The 18,814-nt window shown below is 40.3% G+C and overlaps 1 protein-coding gene across 1 annotated transcript in view; it reads right to left on the reverse strand.

Moving 5' to 3' along the window:
• AHCYL2 (adenosylhomocysteinase like 2) overlaps positions 1 to 18,814 on the reverse strand; it is a 161,164-nt gene that overhangs the window by 38,700 nt on the left and 103,650 nt on the right. The window contains 1 exon segment of the mRNA XM_032869441.1: positions 1,132 to 1,240. Coding sequence (XP_032725332.1) covers positions 1,132 to 1,240 — 109 coding nt within the window.

Genomic DNA, 18,814 nt, shown 5'->3' on the forward strand with positions numbered 1-18,814 from the left:
AGATCTAGTGTGCAGGGAGAAGACTGAGCTGGCCTTAAAACTTAGTATAGTTACTGTTTGTATCAATCTTTATATAATATGTATAAACTCACAGTCTAAAATGTTACACATCATTTTACAATGCCCATTTTCATAATTATTAAGGCTTCCAGAGTTATATCAACTGGTTCATGAATGCTCAACTCTGGTTATTTTAGCAGAGTAAGATAGGTACACAATTTTTACACATATCTTTACACAGAAATCCATAGGGATTTACATCATTCTGTTTTGGGGGTAAAGAGGAGTAAAAAGAGAAATATAACAAGTGTAAATAATAATTCACCCAACCTAAAAGTTACAGCTTCCCAAACAAGCTTTTTACAATTTTATATAACAGATACTACTTTCCTATTTGTGTGAAGAACAAACAAAATTTTAGGTCATGATGAAAAATTTCTGAAGATGATTACTAATTATAATGTGAAGAGATAACTAGGGCAAACAGTCAGCTTCCTATGATATTCCAACATAAGAGCAAAATAAAATACCCCATATGAGATCAGATACATAGCAGGCACTGCTGCACAAATGGTCAATGTCTTTAAGGGTGCTGTGTGGTAACAGCTCATCTGGCATTAAATGATAGCTTCAGAGCCCATATATTTGAATTAATGCCACTGCAAAGGAAGGAAGGAGTGACAGCTTAGAAGAGAAAGCAAAGGGATCCCTAGAACTAGGACCCGCTTGAATGTTTCCATTGTTTCTTGGTGCAATTAAGCTTTCCCCATTAATTTGCAAGTTCTGAACGGAGGGATGGGGAATTCCTCTTTTATTTTCAAAGAATGGAAAACAACACAAGTCAATAAAGGTCATCAGTAAGTTACATATGCCCACCCTCTGAAGAAATTAGAAATCAGGTTTGTTGATCACCCTCTTCTGCCTTTATTGGAAGAAGAGATCTCTATTCAGTTCCACTTTGAATCCTCAAGGAATCTAAAGATTCCATCTAGAATTTTGGTCTAAATTTTGATTGAGAATCAAAGTGTCTATTTCACAGCACAGGTTGGACGGTACTTAAACGGACAGGAGGGTCAACTGATCACACTTAATTAGCCTCCACAGGTGGGTCCACAGCCGCTCAGTACCCACCTGAGCTGTAGCTGTCAGTAGATGACTGAGAAATGGAACGAGACAGAGAGCGACGTCCAATTTTGGTGGGACGTTTGTTGAATTCTTGCTTCTGGTCAGCAAATTGGATCTGCTAAGAAAAAGAATGCTAGTTATATAAAGGAAAACAACCTTCATTTTGAGATAGCAGTTGAAGACTTGCATTATAGGATCTTACCTTCCTTTGCAGTTGATCTGATTGTACCAACCCATACTGGGAATGTTAAGACTTTTTGGACAGAATCATTTTTTAAAATTCTTTACCCATTATATCTCAATCAAATTTAAATCTTTAATCAACTCTGGCTATATAACTTTTACAATAGAATTGCAACAAAAAAGGAGAATGGGTTGTTCTGGTTAAAATAAATTTTTAGAAGGCTGAGTCATATTCCTTTCTAGAGTTTTGCTGAAAATTAAAGCTGGAAAGAATCTTTGAGCCTATTTATCCTAATATTCACATATCTAGACGAGAAAACTGCAAGGTACAGAAAGGTAAAGTGACTTGTCTACAGATTTTAAAAATTTCAGGAAATGGGATGGTATAATGAAAAAAAAGATAGGCTTTTCACTCAGAACTTTCTGAAACTGCATTCAAATCCTGACAATGCCACTCATTAGCTTTGTGATGTTGGTCAAGGTGCTTTTGTGATCCTTTCTCATAAATACAGCAAAGACAAAAGTATTTACCTCACAAGTTTTAGATAGGTTTAAGTGAAACAATACATGTAAACTGTAAAACATTGCAACAGATTGAGTAAATCCATCCCCGACTCCCACTCCTACAATTCACTGTTCTTATAGTAAACATTTATTTATTATTTTAAACGTTTGGTATCATAAAATACCTAAAAAATCACAAGACTGATTATCTGTTAACTATAACATAACAGATACAGAAGGAGTAGATAGAGGACTGGACTGACTATAGACAGCAATACTCTGGAGGTTGCATTTTGGACCAATATCTGACAATTTTCTTATAATTTTATCTCTTTCTCCTACTGTTGGAGGTTCCAGCACTTTACGAAGCAAAGCTTGTATAATTTATTCAACAAATGACGTTTTTCTTTCTCCCTAATTGAATGTCTGTATAATTGCTTCAGTTATTCTGGATCCAAGGGAGCGTGGAGGCAGGAAGGATCAAAGATCTGACAACTACCCTTCATGTCAAAAAGATGGTTCCTTGGTGGGCAGAACACAGACACAGCCTAGCAGAATGAAAGCAACTGACGGCTCTGATTCCTGCAGTTAGAGGAAACTAGTGAGTCATTTGAATATCGAGAAGAGGAGTCTCATACCAAACTGCCATTAGCTTAGCACACCTTTTAGGGGAATTCATAGCATTTTCATAGCTGTAACAACAAATGAAGCCTGTGTTAGTACTTTAGAGTTTGCAAATTGTTTTCAGTAATAGGAAAATTCATTGGCTCAGAAGCTCTTTGCAAAGTGAAAAATTGGCAAAATTGACTATTTTGCTAAAGTAGCAATTTATTTCAAAAAGATACAGTGCTCTTTCTATGCATTCCCACGGGATATACATGAACTTCCAGGTACTTCTCCTAGCACAGCATTCTCACACTGAAAATGAGTATCTACCTGTATCCTCCATAAAGACAGGAGCCATGCATCTCATTCACCCTTCTATCCTCAGGCACAAATGCCTGACACACGGTAGGCAATCACACACTCAAACAATGAATCTGGGGCGCCTGGGTGGCTCAGTGGGTTAAGCCTCTGCCTTCGGCTCAGGTCATCATCTCAGGGTCCTGGGATCAAGCCCCACATCGGGCTCTCTGCTCATCGGGGAGACTGCTTCCCCCTCTTTCTCTGCCTGCCTCTCTGCCTACTTGTGATCTCTCTCTCTCTCTGTCAAATAAATAAATAAAATCTTTAAAACAAACAAACAAACAAACAATGAATCTGAAGTAGCCTATTCTAGCTTCACTGTCTGTACTTGGTTGAATATTAAGGAAATATGGTAAGCAGAACCCAAATCTAAAGTTAACAGCATTCTGGGGGCAAAAAGAAAAAAAAAAAGCTAGGCAGGGGAAAGTGAGTGAGAAGACAGGGAGGAGGGACAGCAGTCAAGCTGAAAACTCTGGCTTTCATTTCACCACCCTTGTTCAAGGCAATTATTATTATTTTTTTAAGAGGCCCGTCTAGGAAAAGGAGTAGTAATTGACTTCCAAAGACCAGGATGAGTCACTAACTTCAGTAGTACCTACTTTGGAAAAAAAAAAAAAGGTAACAGATAAACCCTGCCTCAGATATGCTTCCCCCCAACCCACACACCACTAGAGGGGGCCAGCCACAATGCCTCTCTAGATGTGTAGGATCAGGAGTGGGTGGGTGCACACCACTTTACCCCAATCACGCTAACCCGTGGAGCTATCTGGCTGCTCATCTTAATCCAGTTTCCCTAAACTGAGTTCTCTTTTCTCCAGTCTTCTCCATTACAGTAATTCCTCCCACCAGGTCTTTTGGCACTAAAGAAGACTACGCTACGCTAGCTTTCTCCACTTGAAAACATAGGGTTCTAAGTCTTATTTACTCATTAGATGCTGACCTCAAATTTAAGATAGAAGAGTATTAGGAGACTAACCACTTACACAGAATTAGTTATATATACTTTTCCCCAAGAAATAAATGTTAATCGTTTACTGAAGACCAGAACACATGGCTTAAGTAGGTCATCTCTGTTGCCCAATTCTCAATTCTCCTTAAATGTCATTACATTCTTCAACCCATAATACAGTCCTCTCCCGCCGCCCAGGCAAAGTACCCTGGTACATTCCACCCCTATCTTTTCCACCTTGTGTGAAATCAGAGTCCTTTGAGTTAACCCTCTTTTACCATTTCAGAGAGAACTGCCTAATTCCAACAGGCAAAGGAGGGAAAGAGAGTGTTAGGAGAGGGGCAGCTCACCTTATGCCAGAAGCAGGGATGAAAGCAGCAAAGGAGGGAAAGAGCAGCTGGCCTATTACAATAATGGCTATCGCGGCAGCAAGCCTGGTTAAATAAGAGCTTAGCCTCACCTGGGCTTTAATCCCAGAGTTGCCATTGACAATGTATTTCTTCCTGTTGCCCAGCATAGTGACATTACCAGCCCTACTGCCACCTCTCCGGTCCAGGGACCCTCGTGGCTAGGCCTTTAAACCTTCCTCATCAGCAATTCTGTTGGCTCTGGTTCCAGCTAGGTTTTTTTGGGGGGGGGGGCGGGGGTGCTGCCCTTCCCTGGAATCCCTGAAGCAGCTCCAACAACCCTTCCATCAGTAGAGCCCAACTTAATAAGGCATTTCTGTTAGTGGCTCATCAACCATTCCTAATTCTGGTAGCTGTTTTGCTTTTATTATTTTTTTTCCTAAACACCTAATTACATGGATCCTCTGACCTCTAAACCTTAACAAGTCCCTTGACAAGGCTCAACTTGCAGGCACATAACAATAGCTTATTTATATAACCCGTTCACTTTTTTGCCTGCTATAATTAACTTGCTAATTAGGTTCCTTTTTAACCTTACCTCCTCCTTTTCCATGTCAGATGATTTTAGTTAACCTAGTCTCATTAGAAATAAATTAACTAGAGAGTCACTAAAACAATGAGGGAATTTATAAAGAAGGTAAGAAAAAAACGGTGTCAAATGCTGAGGCAGCCTCTCTACACTATACCGTGTCCTTGGGTTTGTCAGGCTGCGGACACTGGTTTTTAGCTCTGTCACCAAGGAAATGAACTCTCTCAGCCCATTTCTTTACTTTTAATTGTGCATCTTTTACATAGGTTTTGACATATGGTTCCTAGTCCCATCTCAAGATTGTTGCTGATTAGGTGGTGAGTAACTCTGTTGTTTCTGAAGTTTTTCAAAAACTGTGTGTTTTGTGGGAAGTGTGACTACAAAGGAGAATTTCCTATTTCCTCAGAGTCCCCAGAATCACAATGGCCTTGTTACATATCAAATAGTCAAATGAAAGGGCAAAGAATCACATTATTTATTTGCTGATTTCTGGAAGGGGCCCAGTAAATAGGAAAGCTACATTCGACTGTATGTTACCGGAGACAGGAGTGGGAATGTGATTTGAATTCTTGCTTTAAAAAAAAAAAAAAGACTGGTTGTTGAGCACAAGAAAGAACATAAATGGTAGATTTTTTTTTTTTTTTTAGGATAATCTTTACTGTGAGAGAAAAGATCTCGGAAGAATGGACTAAAGGGAAGAGAGCTAATATTTATTAAGTTCCTACTATGTATGCATAGCCCTGCATATATGTTGATTCTATTAATCAGTATAAGAATCTTACAAAGTAGGCATCATTATTCCCAACTGACAAATTAGGGAAGAATTTATCTTAATCATAGAATTAGATTAGAGAACAAATGATTTGCTGGAGGTCTCACAGCAAGTCAGTGATGGGACTGTAAGAGGAGCCTGTGTTTATGACAGAGCCAAAGTTCTTTCTACTATACCACACCTTATGATATTAATCAGAAGATGAAAAAAGTCCCCTGGTCCTAATCTTAGGTACACTAGCCCCACCCCATTCCTCTTAATTTATCTTTAAAATTATTTGATTTTAAATTACACTTAAATAAATAAATAAAATTATGCTTTAAATTTACTTTTTTTTTTTTAAAGAGGCAGAGAGAGAAGCAGACTCCCCGCTGAGCAAGGAGCCCGATGTGGGGCTCCATCCCAGGACCCTGGGATCATGACCTGAGCTGAAGGCAGCAGCTTAACCAACTGAGCCACCCAGGCATCCCTAAATTTACTTTTTTATCAGATTGGGTCTCAGAAATGATATATCAGCCCAGATGGTCTTGGGGCTCTAATCAAACAATTCTGAAATGACTACTCATAGACTGAAATCTAACAGCTTTTTTTTTTTTTTGATTTTTATTTATTTATTTGACACACACAGAGAGAGAGGGAGGGAGAGAGGGAGAGAGAGAGAGAGAACACAAGCAGGAGAACAGCAGGCAGACAGAGAGAGAGAGAAGCAGGCTCTCTGTTGAGCAAGAAGCCTGATGCAGAGCTCTATCCCTGGACCCTGGGACATTGACCCGAGCTGAAGGCAGATGCTCAACCATCTGAGCCACCCAGGCACCCCTCTAACAGCTCTCTAACTGGCAACTTTGCCCAATGCCACTACCAAAAATTAAAACAGAAATTAACTGAACTCAAATATGATTCACCATCACCCATTACAATCCTGATCTCTTACTCATAATTTCACAAAATAAGACATATCAGTCTTTTTCTGCTTGCAGAGTGAATCACTCAATTTCTGCCCTTCCTACTACACTCTCAGCTGGTTCTGGATTTTCCTCACTCAGATGAAAAGGAACTTGCTGGTCCAAGGCTTCACTGACAAGACAGACCTGAGCCAGAGGGAACAAGAGATCTATAGCAAATCCAACTAGAAGACATTTAAGGACACTATTAATGACAGGAAAAGCCTTACTACTTAACAAGTTTATCTAACAAAATAGTTCTCAAACTTCAGATGCATCAAAATCATGCACAGAGCTTATTAAAAGTCATTGCTAAGCCACATCCCCAGAGTTTCTGGTTTAGTAAATCTGGGTGTGGCTAAAGATTCTGCATTTCCAACAAGCTCCCAGGTGATTGGATGCTGCTAGTCTGGGGACTACGCTTCAGAGAACCTCTGGTCTATCACTTACTCCAAGCATGAATAAAGCAGCCTTAATGCTCTTGACTCTCCTTAGCCAACCATTTTATCCTATCTGTGACTACAACCATGGAGGCATATTCATAGGCAGAAAAGGTTATTTGGAAGTTCAGAGAGTAGAACGAAGTGATCCTTTATACGCAACACAGGATATAAAGAGAACTGGGCCTAAATCTGATTTTCACAATTGAAGGCTGTTAAGAGCAGATGGTTAATACATTAAGAAAAATAGGACTCATGGGGAGGACAGAAGATCTATTTACCCTACAGAGGATCAGGCCAAGAGAAAACAATTCCTTTTCAAGTACATAAAGTCATACTACAAAGGATGATCACAAGTGGTTTTCTCTCTCTCCATTTCTTAACATTTCAGCACTTAACACTGGTAATCCTCATTTGTAAAATGGGAAGAGTAATAGCTCCTTTGCCTATCTCAAATGTGCACTGAGCGGGGCGCCTGGGTGGCTCAGTGGGTTAAGCCTCTGCCTTCAGCTCGGGTCATGATCTCAGGGTCCTGGGATCGAGTCCCACATCTGGCTCTCTGCTCAGCAGGGAGCCTACTTCCTCCTCTCTCTCTGTCTGCCTCTCTGCCTACTTGTGATCTCTGTCTGTCAAATAAATAAATAAAATCTAAAAAAAAAAAAAAAAAGAATCAAATGTGCACTGAGGAAATTTTTAAAATGATGTGTATAAGAGGGTTTTGGAGACTATGTAATGATACATAAGTATAAAATATTAGCATTTCTATTCTTTTAGGTCAAAAGTTCTTCACCTAGAGTCCATGGCTGTCTAGACCTACCCCCAACATAGAATGCAAAATTCTGTGTATGTATATATTTTCCTGGGCAGAAGGCCCATAGTTTTCCTCAGTTTCCTAAATGGGTCTCTGCTTTGAAGTGTCAATCCAGACCCAGAGTTACAGTCAGGTTACCTCTACGACCATTTACCGGATCTGTTAAAGATTTTTCTTTTACTTCCAAGCAGACATGGTTCAAGCATTCTTAGACACATATCTCTCTTCCAAGCTAAATGAGCTGCCTGAACAGATTCTTCACCTATAAAAGAGATTATTTCTAGCCTAAAGAAAATTGGGTAACCAGCTGGCTGGGTACTAAGGAAAGTCAATCAGATTTCCCATGGAAAAGTACCTAGTACTACAGACAGCTTGGATGGGAGGAGGAAACATCAAAATGGAAAAACTTAAAAAAAAAAAAAAAAAGTTACTGCTGCTCTCCATGCACGTAAGAGGAGGTAATTCACCTACCAGTAGAGACTAAAGATTTCTCAAGGGAAGTAAAAACATTAATAAGGACAGTCTTTAAAAGGATATGTTCCTCAACCTTTTAGCTATAAAATCCCTGAACAAGGCTAAAAAATCCTTCACATGAAAATAGCTAAGGAGCAGAAGCTCCAGAAGTTTTCCAGTGACTGATGGAATATTAACTTGAAGGTCGACCTCATCAATTCTCAAGATGGGGAGTCTTCAAACCTTGTCCTGGCTTATTTCTCTGCTGGGAATCAGGTGTGAGTACTGTCAGCTGCTGTGTGTGGTCTGAGTCCTATTCTCTAAGGAGTATGCAAGTCCCTTATTGCTGTTGATCATTAACAAAGAAGGACATCTTATAATGCAGCTCTCCTGCTAAATTTTCCTCTTGAAAGAAGGTTTGAGAGTCTTGTAATGTTTCCTTTGGAGGCAAGGATAGTCTCGGTGGAAATTTAATTACATTACTGTATAAACTGGAACATAAGTCAGATATTTGGTTAAAATCTTCTTCAATTGAAATTCTGGCCCCACCGTGGGAGATGGCTCCAGGGTTTTCTCTCGGGTATTAAAAAGCACTCTAATACTTCATAGGTAAATTCTGTCGCAATATACCATAGAGGGTCCTTGATGACTCAGTTTGCTGGGTAAGTGGGTATCAGTGGCAGCCTAATGAAGCACTTCTAGATCAGATCAGAAATTAATGACTTATGTGGTATCTGAAAGAAAGCCTCAAGAGGTTAATCTTTGGCAAGGAAAAGACAGATAAAAAACTGAGTTAATGAAGACAAGCTCCGCCCTACTCTTTCTTGCTGTTGTTAAAAAAATTTTGCTGATCAAAAGTATCTTCCTGGTTTTTGAACAAGAAGGGCAAAGAAATCTCTAAGTAAAAATGCTATATTGAAAACAAAGCAGAGTTGTACTTCATTAAAGAATGTTTTCTAGAAGTTGGGAAGTCCTAGATCATATCCCTTAAGCAATGGTCACTAACTCTTATAAGACGGTTTTCTTGTTCCCATAAATAAAAAGAAGTAGTAAAAGTTCAGTAGGAGCTCCTCTGGAGAGTACTGTTGAGCAGATAAAAAAGGGAGGACTAGCCAGAGAGTAAGAGTTACCATAAAACTTTTATTGATTCTGAGTTGACACACTAATGTTCTGTGGAATTCTTCTGTGATATTCCTTTATCAATGTACCAAAGTTAAAAAAAAAAAATACCAAAGTTTACTATCTTAACGTGGTCCCTCCCCTAAGAGAACAAAAACTGTTGCTCCCCCTTCTTGTTTATTAGTGAGTGGCTGGAGATTCAAAAACAAACTTATAATCCAACTAGAATTACTATGTGAATCCTTTCTATCAATTTTAAAACATTACATTATTTGAAATGAGCCTGTGAATGGATAGGATTTCTTTCCATCAAACATTTTAAAACTGAGCACAAGGTTCCTAAACAAGATAAACAACAGCAATAACCCCAAAAGAAATAATAAACAATAGTTATGACAGTGAGAGTTGAAATGTGGGCTCTTCAGTTGGGCCTTTGTCAGGCCTACTATACTCAATCTCATTATAGATGTTTATTTAAGTCCATAATTCCATAAACACTGAAAAGAACTTGGAATATGTTGTATATAAATAGTCTAACCAGTTTTCCATAGGGAAATACACACACACACAAACACACACACACACACACACACACACACACACACACACATACACACAGCTGATATAGACTCTAAGAACTCAGGCTAAACCTAGAAGAGACCAGACAGGCACATGAGGATAGTTGCTGTTTTTAAATCAAAAGTTGAAACTAGATCTAAAGTACTAGGCTTTATGTAGTTCTTATCAACGAATAAGTCCTTACATTTAAATTATATTAAAAATATCTATCAGGCAAATATGACATTTTGAAGAGCAGTACCAAGAAAGCTATAGTTCCTGCCCTTTAGAAATAATACATATAAAGAATATTTGGGGAAATGTTTTGACTGGAGAGAAAAAATGGGCAGGTAGGCAAGAAATATCGTACATCTGCTCATAGACTTGAGAGACCACCATTTCCACAAGTTCTGTTCCGCCCCCGCCCCCACTATTCATTTTCTTTACTCCCATGAGAAATAAAGTAAGCATCAGCTTGCAAAGAGAATGCAAAGCAATCACAGGAGAATACAATCCATGCAGTACACCGGCAGCAGTGGGGGTAAGTCCAGGCCAGCACAGACAACCAGACAATAAGGTGACTCTGGCCAGGCAGCTCTCAGACCTTCCTCAGCTTCACTCGCAATTAAGAAACTGGGGTGATCCAGGACACAGGAACTCACCAGAAATTAGAGGAATAACTGTTCTCCCAACCACAGGTCTTGGTAGGGACTTGTCTTGATCCCTGTCACCTGTCAGAAATGGTTGCCTCAATACCAAGAAACAGAAGGAAAAGCAAAGAGACCAAAGAACTCACCATCCACTCAGGCATGTGAAAAGCTGAGGTGCCCTCATTACCGTCCCAGTTCTCCATAGTGCAGGCTTGGGTAATATACGTCCTGAAGCAAAAGGGAAGGCTGATTTGGAAATGCCAGGGTTTTTTGAGAGCCCAAAAGCAGAATCAAACCTAGTGATTCAGAAATTTACAATATCTAGCAGAAGCTGCATCTCTTTCACAGAGGCTTTCTATTCAAATTAAGATCATTAGTCAACTGCCTGACAAGTCCCTTACTGGCCTGCCTCAAACTTTCTGCTTTGGATTCAAAGTCAGACCTGATGCAAGGTTCTGCACCCAGGCACTGAACTTCCCACAGGACACTCACTGTTTAATGCTACCCAAGCACGCAACCCCTGCCTCCCCAGTGGGGACTCTCTGCAGCAACAGTCAGGCTTCCTCTCTTTCCTGGTGTGTAAGACACTTGTTAATTTCCCCCGCCCCTCAGGACACGTCACTGGAGGTGCTGATACCAAGATCAATAAGGAACGAGGTCAAGAAGGCACTCCCATTTCTCAAGAGTTGCTTGACTTGGATCAGCACAGTAAACAGGCGTTTCCTTGAAATTGAGAGTTCTTTACGGCTTCAAGTTTAAAGAGCTAGGCAGAACTTCCCCATCTGCTCACACCAGGGGTCTGGCACCAAACTCGGGCATATCTCAAGTTAAATTCTTATTGTAAGGGCGATTTGATTCGGATGGTGCCAGGGAAGATCTCTTGCAAAATCAGAAACTAGAATCTCTTAAGAAAAGTTCTAGGACCACAACTCCCTCTGCTGGCTCCCTGTGCTATATCCATGAAGGTCCAAGAGCCTTCAGCTACAGAAACATAGGTGCCTATTGTAAACCCGCTGCATCCCTGAAGCCAGTCAGGAGCTACTACACTGTAAGTTTAGAGGGAGCCAAGGTTTCCGATCAAGATTAGGGTTGCCTCCAAGTCCCTATCCAGAGCAGGTTTTTACTCACCAGTTTGGTTTTGGGAAGAGGCAGAATACCAACACAGTAGCCCTATACACTTACCACCTTAGGGGACCTAAGAAGCTGTTCCCTCTTAGGTTTGTAGGCCAGCTCCCTCCACATACTTCAGAAATTTGGAAGTAAGACAAGACTAAAGGTGGCCTACCTGCTCTGCTCATTCCTAGAGTGTATTATCCGTAAGAGTACCATAGATTGATTTCAGGCACAAAGTAAGCCCAGTGAGATATGCCTGCTTCAGACCCTTTGAAGGACCAGAGACTCTTTCAGTGTTAAGTCCCATCACAGAGGATAATTTTTCTAGAGCTGACAGTTATAATATTCAACTCAGGATTATTGGTTCATTGCCCCCTACAGCCTTCACTGGTTAAGAAAATAATCCTTTGGATGTGGAATGGAGACGAAAATAATATCTAGGGGAAGAGGTATTATAAGACGCCAGAGAAGGCAAAATTCAAATGCCTGACCTAGATGTCTAGACTAGCAAGAAAGGCAGGTGAAAGTAGAAGGGGACTGTCGACCTGGTGAATACAGAAGGGTCAAAGGATGAGAGACCTCAGGTAGGTAGAGATGAGATGTAATAAGAAGAGAGAACAACAGGCTCCTTGGTGGCTCAGGGCATGATCTCAGGTCGTGAGTTTCAGCCCAGTGATGGGCATGGAGTCGCTTAAGATTCTCTCTCTCTGTCTCCTGTTGCTCCTCCTGCTAAATGAAAATCTAAAAAAAAAAAAAAAAGAAGAAGAAGAAGAAGAAGAAGAGCAAATAGCAGAGGTGGAAGTAAAGGAAGCTGTGGTCACAGAGAGGCTATGGAGTGAAACAATGAGTGATGCCAAGATATAGAAGGCCAAAGAAATGCAGCAGTGATATGCCCTCTGAGGTCAGCATGTTAATTCTGATAAAGCTTTAGTTGCCAGCCACCTCCAGTCATTGTCCTCTGACTCTGCTTAGTTAACCTCCTTCTCCCTCCAGTTTTCCAATCCATACAGTGGAATAATAATAGCCCCCTCATAGGATTGATGCAGGGATTTTAAAACGATGTATACACTAAGGGCTTACTAAACAGTGTCTCTTACTTATGTCATTATGCTGTGTCCTTTTCTACCTCATGCCTTTGCTCATGCCATTTTCCCAAACTGAAATGCATTAATTCTGCCTTCACTTCCCTCATCTTCACATACTTCACATATGCAAATTCCTCAAGGTCTGGCTCAAATGATAGTACTGCCGAGGAATTTCACCTAGAAAAAGAATCCCCCTTTCCTCTACTATTAGTCTTTGGTCACATCACTATTTTCACCCTTTCTCAAATTAAGGATACCATATACATATGTTGTCCCTCATTAAATTCCAAGCTTTTCAAGGGCTTAGTCAGTTTGAATTGTCCACAGTGTCTGGCACACAGTAAGGGCTTAAGAAATTTTCAAATTTTGTATGCTGTATGTATACCTTACAGTACTCTGGAGGAATTTGCATAATCATTGTGTTCAGTATATTTATGTCCATTTTACTGAATTTGGAACATTATTTTATTATACAGGGGCTTAGTTATACTACTGCCCACAGCTAGGACTTAATTGTGGTGAGTCCTTAATGGGGTTTTAATCCTTTATTATATTATCTTTGCAGGAATATATAATCCATTTTCCATTGCTTGATCTGCATCAATTGTATTCCATTATGATCTGCATCATAATAAAACTCTTGCGAACAAATCAAGGCCAAAAGAGTGGAGTCCAACCCTGAAAATATTTCAGTGGTCAGCAAATGACTAGATTATCGGTGCTCCTATAGATGTTTCCTACATAATCAGTTATTAAATAAATGGAAGATGACTGCCCTCATGGTAATGTTAAAACATGCAAGAAAATGACTTTTAAAGAAGACAGGGGTGAGAATAAAAGAATAAGCACAAAATACATCTCTTTTGCAACCTAAACTGTCATTTTAGTTGTAACTTTTTGTTTGTTTTTTAAATTTTATTTATTTATTTTAGAGAGAGCCAGAGCACAAGAGCTTGGAGGGGTGAGGGGGAGTGGACAGGGGAGGAAGGGGAGGGAGAGAAGTCTCAAATGGATTCCAAGCTGAGCAGGAGGCAATGCGGGCTCATCTCAACCACCCCGAGATCAGGACCTGAGCTGAAACCAAGAGTCGACTCGACCGACTGGGCCACGGAGGTACCCTGTTTGGTTTTTTTAGTGTAGTTTTTGTGTGTGTGTGTTTTTTTTTTTTAAGATTTCATTTATTTATTTGGCAGATTTGACAGAGATCACGAGTAGGCAGAGAGGCAGGCGGGGGCGGGGGGGGAGCAGGCTCCCTGCTGAGCGGAGAACCTGATGTGGGGCTCAATCCCAGGATCCTGAGACCATGACCTGAGCCTAAGGCAGAGGTTCTAACCCACGAAGCCACCCAGGCACCCCTTTAGTGTAGATTTTAACTAAAGTAGACTTCCTTTGTAAACTGCGGCCTTACTACTTCGTTCTGCAATGACTGTGAAACAAAAACATGATAGGAGCTGTTAATCACATTTGGGGACTGAAGGTCTAGGAACTGAGTGGGGGTGCATATGGCATGAGGCATGGGTGTACGGTATTAGTTATAAAGTTGTTTATGATCACATTTTATTTTACCGTATAGAAGGGGCATGAGTAAGACTGCACATGGTTATCTATAATCACTCTTAACATTTAAGTTTGCAACTTCAGAAAAAATAAGTTACACAAACTACATGTGCACCTATGGCCTTCAGGCTTTACAAAAATTGACCAAGTGTGTGAATAGCTCAAAAGAATCTCATCTGTGCTCCAAGAACAACAACTTGAAGTTGTATGTGCCTGTTGTGCTCCTGCCAGTGGTGATGTGATGGCAGTATGGTTAATGAAGGCAAGCCAGGTGACTTGCCAGAGTGAGTATATGCTTGGCTAGAGGAGGAAAAAACAAGTCAGTATTTCCAGGGGGTCAAAGTCAAAAAAGAATCACACAGTGGTGAAGAAGTAACTACAACAGCAGAATAGTTTTAAATAAGAGGTAATAAATCTGGAACCTAGAAAGTCATAAGGCACAGGACAAAAAATACACAAATGTGACCCTGTCCTCTATTCCTGGCTTGTCTCTAATGGTTTTATTAGATGTTGGCGAGTCACCTAATTACTCTCTTCTTCAGTTTCCTTATTATAAAACAAGGGGGAGGTGGGGAATAGTGTGACTGTGGTAGGTTAGAACTGGTTCCTTCCAGTTCTGACACACAGTATTTCTAAGCTGTCTGCTTTCTCTGAAGCTATAAGAAAAAGTGGTAACTACTCCTTAGTAACTTAAGTTACAGCTTATTGTACAGGCTAAGATTCTTAATCTCCTGAGTTCAAAGTTCCATCTGGTCAGTTATGAGGCTGGCCAGAATTGGTAGGCCTCATTTCTCCGCTGCCCCTGCAACCCGGAAGTGCTAATGTTACCAAAGCAAATGGGATTGTTGAATTCTCCCCCTACCGACAACCTAAATGTTAGGCATTCTCTCAGTGCCTTAAGACTCATATCCCAGAGGAATTTTAGACTCCGCATCATCACTGCTGGTAAAACTGCAGGCTTTGGAGCTAGACAGGCTTGGGTTTAAAGGCTAGCTCTGTCTCGTTCTGTGTGTATCTTTACATAAAGATACAACTATATAAGCTGTATAACTTTTTGAGCCCTTGCTTCCTCATCTATGAAACAGGATAATAATGCCTTCCTCACATGGCTGTTACGAAAATTAAATAATACATAGAAATACATAAAAAGTGCCAGAAATTTATTTTGTCCAAAACCAGACATAGCAGAGTAGTACCAGACTATCTGGTTTATTTGTCTCACACTTACAAACTATGTAACCTTAGGCAAATTACGTATTCTCCCCGTGCCTTGTTCTCATCTGTAAAATGAGGATATTAAAAGTATCTACCTTAAGGGACTGCTGAGAGGATCAAATAAATTTACATATATATATACATAAAAATGTATATACATATTTATACACACACACATCACTTAGAACCATGCCTAGTACTTTACAATTCACTATTATTACCAATACAACATGTTCCTTCCCAAACACATTCAAATCCATCTTCCACATGATGAATTCATTCAATCAAACCACAGATATTTATTGAGTGTCTATTATGTATCAGCCAGCATAGAAAGACAGTCCCTGCTTTCATGGTGTTTCCTGTCAGGCCATTAAATAAGCAATTAAAATAAAAATATGAAAAATGAGAAGGTAAGTACAGGTTGCTATGCGAGTATATGGCAAGGTGCCAACCATACATACTGGGAGTGAGAAGCTCCACTTAAGCTGAAAGGTAAAAGATGATTAGGGGATACCTGGTATGTATTTGGCCAGGAGGAGTATCGAGAAGAGTATTCCAATAGAAAGAAGAATATGTACTCCATAATGTCTCTTGCACTCTGTCCTTTCTTCATACCAGCTGTCTAAAGCCTGACCATCATCACATCCATCTAAATCAATGCTTCAAAAGCTTGCATGTGCCTACAAATTACTTGCAGGTCTTATTAAAATGCTGATTTAGGTCCCAAGATTCTACATTTTTTTTTTTAAAGATTTATTTATTTGAGAGAGAGAGGATGGAGGTGAGAGGGAGGAAGAGAATCCTGAAGCAGTCTCCTAGCCAAGTGCAGAGTCCGACGTGGGCTTGATCCCAGCACCCCGAGATCATGACCTGAGCCAAAACCAAGAGTTGGCCACTTAACCAACTGAGCCATCCAGGTGCCCTCCAAGACTCTACATTTTTAATAGCTCTCACATGATGCCAGTAATGCTGGGACTATGCTTTGACAAGGGCCTAGATAATTCCAACCCTATATAGCCCACCTCAATTTGTTAAGTCAACTTATTTATACGTGATTATCATCAGTCCAATAATTTAAAAATCTGATCACATCACTTCCTTGTTCATAACACCTCAATAGCTCCCCACTTGTCCTCAAAATAAAATCCAAACTCCTTAGCATGACACACAAGACCCTGCATGACTTAGCTTGTGCATACCTCCCAAGCCTCAGCTCTCTGAATTCCCCCAAACCCCCACTGTGAACATATACACCCCTTTCAAAATTTAGCTTATCTATAACCTTCTTTCAGGACACATTTCCAGCTCCTGGCCTAGGTTTAAGAATCAGTTCTGTGAGTTACTGACTAATCCCCCAGACGGATCATTTGTCTGTTTCCAACTAGAAATGCAAGCAATTCGAGGGCAGAGATTATGCGTTTTATTCCTGTATTCCAAGTGCCTAGCATATAGTAAATAAGCAATGAATATGTGCTGGATGGGAAAATGACTTAAAGAATAGCTAGATCAGAATAAAGCTTCAACTGAATAAAATACAGGATAGACACCTAAAGGGTAAAAAGAAAGTAAAGGGACTCTGGTATGACTAAGAACCGACAAAACCATAATTAGAAACATCACTGTAACAAAATTCTGTACCTCTCTGCCACTAACTAATCCAGTCACTGTTTCTCAGATAAATAATTAAGCAATACACAGACTACAGTACACTAAAGCAGGCACCACGCCACCTTTTCCACTCCCTGTTAAGTCCTCTAGATTCTGGGAGTGGAGTGTGGAATGTAAATCCTCAATTTCCCTGACACAGCGAATAGAGCTCCACTCAGGTCAAAGTTCAGTTTGCTGCAGTTAGCACCTCTAGCTAAAACTGTCCTTAAAGAGAGGTCAAGCTAAAACTTGAAAACGTCTTAAACTTGAAAACAACCAGGATAAGAGTGGGAAGGAATTTATCAGACTGGAGAAGGGTGGGGTACAGGAGGATGGGAAGGGTGTGGGGTAAAATACTGACATATATTGCCATTAAATAAATGTAGAATGCAGACTTCTTACTATATTCTTTCAATTTTTATTTTTATTTATTATTTTTAAAGAGATTTTATTTATTTATTTGACACAGAGAGAGAGATCAGAAGTAGGCAGAGAAGCAGGCAGAGGGGGAGGGGGAAACAGGTTCCCCGCTGAGCAGACAGCCCGATGTGGGGCTCGATCCCAGGACCCTGGGATCATGACCTGAGCCGAAGGCAGAGGCTTAACCCACTGAGCCACCCAGGCGCCCCTATTCTTTCAATTTTTAAATGAAACTTTTCTGGAAGTGTATTAACCTACAATAAATACACAAATCGAAAAGTTACAATTTGAGGGGCGCCTGGGTGGCTCACTGGGTTAAGCCTCTGCCTTCGGCTCAGGTCATGATCTCAGGGTCCTGGGATTGAGCGCCACATCAGTCTCCCTACTCCGTGTTCTCCCTCTCCCTCTGTTGCTCTGCCTGCTTGTGCTCTCTCACTCTCTCTGTAAAATAAATAAATAAAAATCTTAAAAAACAAAAAAAAGAAAAGTTACAGTTTGATAAAATTTTCGAAGTCAACACATCTATGTAACACTACTCAGATAAGGAAAGAGAACGAGACTAGTGCCGGAGATCTTCCCTCATGTCCCCTCTCAGGCATTTCCCTCACTCCTCCTAATACGTAATTCCTATCACCTCTGATCAGTTTTGCTTATTTTCTTTTTAAGAATTTATTTATTTATTTGACAGAGATAGAGACAGAGGGAGAGAGGGAAGCAGGGGGAGTAGGAGAGGGAGAAGCCGACTTCTCGAGGAGTAGGAACCCTGATGTGGGGCTTAATCCCAAGACCCTGGGATCATGACCTGCCAAAGGCAGACGCTTAACAACTGGGCCACCCAAGTGCCCCAGTTTTGCCCATCTTTGAACCTGATATAAATATCATCAAATATCATCATTTTCTGCTCAGTATGTTTCTAAGAGTTATCCAAGTCACTCACATTTGTTTTTACTACCAGAAGGTATCCCATCACATGAATATTCATAATTTCTTTAATCCATTCTCCTGTTGAAGACTGTTTTTAGTTTGAGGGCCATAAAAAAATGGCCCTCATATGGCTATGAACATGCTTGTGTGTGTTGTATGGTGCCTGTATTAAGTTACTTCTGGTTGGGTATCTATCTAGGTGTGTAATTGCTGGTTATGGGGTATGCATATGTTCAAGCTAAGTAGGTCATGTCAAGCAACTTTCCAAAGTACTTTTACTAATTTCTACTCCTATCAGCAGGGTATCAGTGTTCTAATTGCTTCATATCCTTGCCAGTGCTTACTTCTGTTGGTCCACATTCTAGGTAATGGTGTCATATCATGATTTTTATCTGCATCTCATAGCCGCCATTTTTTTTATGGCCTTTATTATGTTGAGGTAC

This window comes from Lontra canadensis, unplaced genomic scaffold (assembly GCF_010015895.1).
Source record: "Lontra canadensis isolate GAN:19392208 unplaced genomic scaffold, GSC_riverotter_1.0 scaffold2, whole genome shotgun sequence".
NCBI lineage: Eukaryota > Metazoa > Chordata > Mammalia > Carnivora > Mustelidae > Lontra > Lontra canadensis.